Source organism: Salvia splendens, chromosome 12 (genome assembly GCF_004379255.2).
Source record: "Salvia splendens isolate huo1 chromosome 12, SspV2, whole genome shotgun sequence".
Lineage (NCBI taxonomy): Eukaryota > Viridiplantae > Streptophyta > Magnoliopsida > Lamiales > Lamiaceae > Salvia > Salvia splendens.
Window position 1 is genome coordinate 14,694,705 of NC_056043.1, and position 5,333 is coordinate 14,700,037.

The following is a 5,333-nucleotide window of genomic DNA, read 5'->3' on the forward strand; positions in this document are numbered from 1 at the left end:
GCTCCGTTCTTCCTTCTCGGCGAAATTGTCGGGCCCCCGTACGACGCCGCCGCCACCGATTGAAGCTTGAGCTCTCGCGCGGTTTCTCCTGTCCCATTGTCGTCTCTCTGTTTCCAGCCCCAGTTTGCCTCTGTTGTCCCCGTTCGTCAACGCCGATGGCGAGCTTCGCCTGAGCTCTCTCCTTCTGTTTCTCCTCCCACCATTCTGGGTATCCAATTAGGAGGAAGCACTCCTCCTTGGTGTGTCTCAGTTTTCCATAGTGAGAGCATATCAACCGGGATTTATCCGGCTTGTTTTGCGGCCGGTGAGTGGCTGTGGCGGGGTGTGGCAGTGCGCGGTAGTTAGGGCGCTGACTTTGGGCGGCTAAACCGTGCCCGATTCCCCCCCAGATGACGAATCGGCGCTCCTGCCATCGACTCCTCCGGTGAGTGAAGGGGATGTGTTGATGCTTCTTCGAGTAACCTCCCTCTTCACATATCCGTAGGCAGCCTCAACCGATGGGTGTGGTTCCTCCTTGAGGATTTCTCGCCTAATTGAATCATACTCCTGATTCAATCCTGTTAGAAACTTGATTAGTCTCTTGCTGCTGGAGAATTCTCTGAATTGGTCTACACCTTTGTCGCAGCAAGTAACCGGCTGTTTCTGGCAGCGGTCGATGTTGATCCACAGCCCATTGATTCTTCGGTAATATGTTTCTAGGTCGAGTTCTCCCTGTCTGATGTTGATTGCCTTCTCTTCCAGGTCGTAGATGAGGTATGGATCCGCCTTACTTTCGTATGTTACCGCAAGGCTATCCCACAACACCTTTGATGTTTGGTGATGTGCGAAATCGGCGATAATATCGTCTTCGATGTTGTCGACGATCCACGAGAAAATGACTAGATCGTCTTCCTCCCAGTCGTTGTACCCCTTTCTTTCGGGTGCGGGTGGTTCCTTCCTGATGTACGAGTAGGCTCCTCGGCCTCCTAATTTGACCTGCATCAATCTTGACCAGATTGGGTTATTTTTTTCCGTTCAGCTTGAACGCAACGGTGACATTCTTGTTGTTCCTTAGTCTCGTTGGATTTTTTAGATCGTTTTTGGTGTCTTCTTCACTGTCTGACATTGTTTCTTATGTAGGATTTGGTTTCTGTGGTTGATTTGGCTATATGGGTCGAGAATTGGTATAATGTGGCTATGATGATTTTGTTCTGAGCCAAGATCGTTTCTGCTCTGAGGCCATGATAAAAGGATCGGTAATCGAGTTATGTATATATTTTCTTATATTTACACTGTACATGGAGTACCAATATATAATAGTAGGGATTTCTCTATAAGGTAAACCTAATTAACATAATTACAAATATTGCATATCTCCTAAAGATGGTAAAAAGATAATTTGCACATATCTTCCTCCTCATATGGTGCGATCTTCTCCAACACTTAGATTATAAAGATAATTTTTTATGATCTTTTCGTAACAATATTTACACAAATGAAAAAGTAAATAAAAATGACATAAAATAGATAATTATTTAGCTACGAGATTCGACCACTTACCTGACTTGCAACTTACGATTCTAGGTTGACAACCAACTTTGCCTCCACTTAGGTGTGCCTCTGCCCCCCTCTAGGTATAGGGAAAATCGGGTATCTAGGCTAGTTCACGTTTAAAATAACGTAAATGTACTCATTTTGTTATCTCTTCCATATATGGGAAAAACGCCAACCGCATTGGCGTTTCCTTAAGTAAAGACGCCAACAACATTGGCGTTTTATAATTTCGTCGTATTTTAGCTGTATTTTCTCCAAGTACAGCTACGTTTAAAAACGCCAACTTAATTGGCGAGTTACAAGAAAAAACGCCAACTGTGTTAGTGTGTTAAATTTTAAAAACGCCAATGTAGTTGGCGTGTTCAACTAAAAAACGCTAATGAGGTCGGCGTTTTTAACATAAACACGCCACCCTGGTCGGCGTGTTTCTGTTGAACCATATACCAATCAGATCTCCCCCAACATCGCGAACCCTAAACACTTTCCCTCCCCAAAATGCGAAAACCCTTCCCAAGGCGGAAAAACCTTAAGGAAACCCTTGTTCGGGTCGACCCGGTGGTGGATTTGAGCTTGGAGATTTCGATTTTGGATCATTCTTCCAAACATTAGTCCTTCTATCGGTTAGTATATCAAATTTTAGACTCATTCTTCCAAACATTAGTCTTCCAATATTTGCGGGATTGTTGATAATATATATTGTAGTGTAATTAATATAATATTTTGACCAATTGTTATGGGCACACTAATATTTTGATGGATTATTATGATAGTATATATTTTAATAGAAATATTTTGACCAATTGTTATGCTATTATATGTTGTAGTATATCTAATTTTGTTACCAATATTTAATGGATTGTTATGATAATATACATTGTAGTGTATTTAATAGAAATATTTTGTCAAATTTTTGGCTCACTTCTACATAATGATGAATTTAAAAATAATACATATTTATTTCGTATGATCCTCCTTTTGCTAAATGATTCATTATGTTGGATGAAACAATTTCGTACGATGAGCTTGTGGAAAAAATTTGTGAAAGGATGGGGATAAGCATATATGAAAACAAAATTCAAATAATATGGAAACGTACTATATGCTTTGGATCCGGAGTCACGCTTATAGGTGTTCTACTAGAAGAAGTATGCATGCAACTAATGTTTAGTGAGAGTATGGTTATTGGAGGTCTAATTGAATTATATGTTGAGTATTCGGCAATTACTCAATATCATAGTCATCATGTCATAAGTTATGATGTTGGTATGTATACGAGAGCCCAAGAACCATATTTTGTTGCAACATAAGATTTTAATGTTGGTACGTCTACGAGAGCCCAAGAACCATATTTTGCTGCAACACAAGATTTTGAAGCAGGAGGCGTGCATTTAGGGGAAAGTGACAATTGTGATGTGGTTGAGGACATAATAGGTCCTGATAGAGTCGACTTTCTTGATCCACAATCACCTTATTATTCTGAAGATTCTGACCCGGTTAGTACAAACTCAGATGGTGATCCGTCGCATGATGAACAATTTGTTGCTTCAAGACCATCCATTCCACTTGGAGAAACAACAGTTGGAGAAACATCAGTTGGTGGAAGGGCAGTTGGAGGAAGAGCAGTTCCACAGTTCCCACAGCGTGGAATCAACTATTTTCACACCTTACCAGGTCCATATGATAGTTTTGATCCCAAAAACTTTGAGCGTGATGATCCCAATGTGCATTATTGGAGTGAAAAAGATCCTAGCAATGTCGGTTTGCATACTAAATTTAGAACGAAGTTGGAATTGAAGGCAGCTGTGACTCATTGGCATTTGGAAAAAATCCGCCAATATACAGTTGTTGAAAGTAAAGGAAAGAGATGGCATGTAGTTTGTAAGTGGCCACAAGGAAAGCCGAAGGATACCTCATTACCGAAATGTTTGTGGGAGTGCCGAGTAACAATGAGAAAGCATGATGAACACTGGAAAATTAGAGTGTTTAGCACTGCTCATACTTGCATGGGGGATCGTAACTATAATGGGCACGCTAATCTTTCGTCGGGTATGATAGCGTTGAGTGTTCGACATCAGATAGAAAACGATCCTTGCTACAAGGTAAAAGCAATTGTGGCGGATATTGAAATAGATTTCATGTCAAAGTTAGTTACAAGAAAGCATGGTATGCTCGGAGGGCAGCGATTGAGCTTGTATACGGTGGATGGGAGTGGTCGTTCAAAGTTTTACCAGCTTATTGAATGAAATGCAAAGACAAAATCCTGGCACAATTGTGGAATGGTTGCACAATGACATATTAAGCAATGGTATGAACAAGGTATTCAAGTACGTATTCTGGGCTTTTGGACCAGCTGTGGAGGCTTTTCAACTATGCAAACCAGTTTTAACGGTTGATGGAACTCATCTACGTGGACGATGTCGAGGTAAAATTCTTATTGTCGTTGGATTTGATGCTAATAAGAAATGTTTGCCTGTTGCATATGCGATTGTTGATGAGGAAACCAAAGAAAGTTGGAATTGGTTTATGGAACGCATTAGACTTCATGTAGCAAAGCATGAAATATGTGTCATATCTGATAGGCATGTGGGAATCATAGATGCAATGAATTCTCCCATATGGAAAGAAGAACCTTTAGGTCATCACAGGTTTTGCTTGGTACATGTTAGAAAGAATGTTATGCAGAGTCACAAAGGTATCATGGTTAAAAGACTTGTTTGGAAAATTGGTATAGCTACCAAAAAGCGCAAGTTTAAGAAAAGACGTCGTTTACTTCGAGACATCGACAACGAGGCTTTGCAGTACCTTGATGTCGTGGAGTTAGAAAAATGGAATTTGGCGTACGACAAACACAAAAGATGGGGTGAGATGTCCACTAATATTGTGGAATCTTACAACAATGTGTTGAGAGGCGCAAGACAACTCCCAATCAAAGCTTGCATTGACATGATATTTTGGAGGACTATAGAATGGTTCAATGAGCGGTCAATTGCAGCAACACAGTGTGACACGCCACTTACCCCGTGGGCGCATGAGAAAGTGTGCAAACATGATGTAAAAGGTCAGTTACATAATGTCAGAGCATCAAACGCAATTGCAGGGATTTATGTGGTTCGAACAAAACGTCGACTTGGTGGAAAGGGTGATAACAAGTGGAAGATAAAGTACTTGGAGTCGAAGTGTAAATGTCAAAAGTGGCAGATGTGGAGACTTCCATGTTCACATGCAGCGGCAGTTGCGCGGTTTAGAAACGATAACATGTTGTCGCTTGTTGATCCCGTATACCACACAAGTATTTGGGTACACCAATATTCTACCGTGTTCAATCCACTCAGACACCAAGATTATTGGTCCGTGCCTGAATGGACTTTGCAATGTTCACGAGGTCAGTTAATGCCTAAAAGTCGCGGTCGATACCGTACTACTAGGATTCCTAATCAGATGGATGTCCGTGAAGCTGACCAGCCACGAGCCCGACGCCGATGTAAACATTGCCGTCAACCAGGTCACGACAGGCGCAACTGCCCGAATGCTCTTTCAAGGATGGATACTCAGTTGGTAGATGATGTTGCTGACGATTTTATGCCTCCACCTCCACCAAGATCTGCAGTTCGAGGTCGTCATTCTTTCAGCCACACTGATGATGCCGATCACGATTTTAGGTATAATCCCATTTTAGTTGACACATTATTGTTTTTTAGGTATAATCCAATTTTAGTGGACAAATTTGAGACATGCATTGTTAGAGCATCTCCAATGGCGGCGTCGGCACCGGCACGCCGATTTTTCACAGACGCTGGTAC

At 41.6% G+C, this 5,333-nt stretch overlaps 1 protein-coding gene across 1 annotated transcript; it reads right to left on the reverse strand.

Annotated features, from left to right (window-relative positions):
• Nucleotides 1-363: 363 nt before the first annotated feature.
• LOC121757595 lies at nucleotides 364-981 on the reverse strand. The gene has a single exon (XM_042153118.1). It carries the CDS (start codon nucleotides 979-981, stop codon nucleotides 364-366), a length of 618 nt encoding a protein of 205 aa, XP_042009052.1.
• Nucleotides 982-5,333: the final 4,352 nt, after the last annotated feature.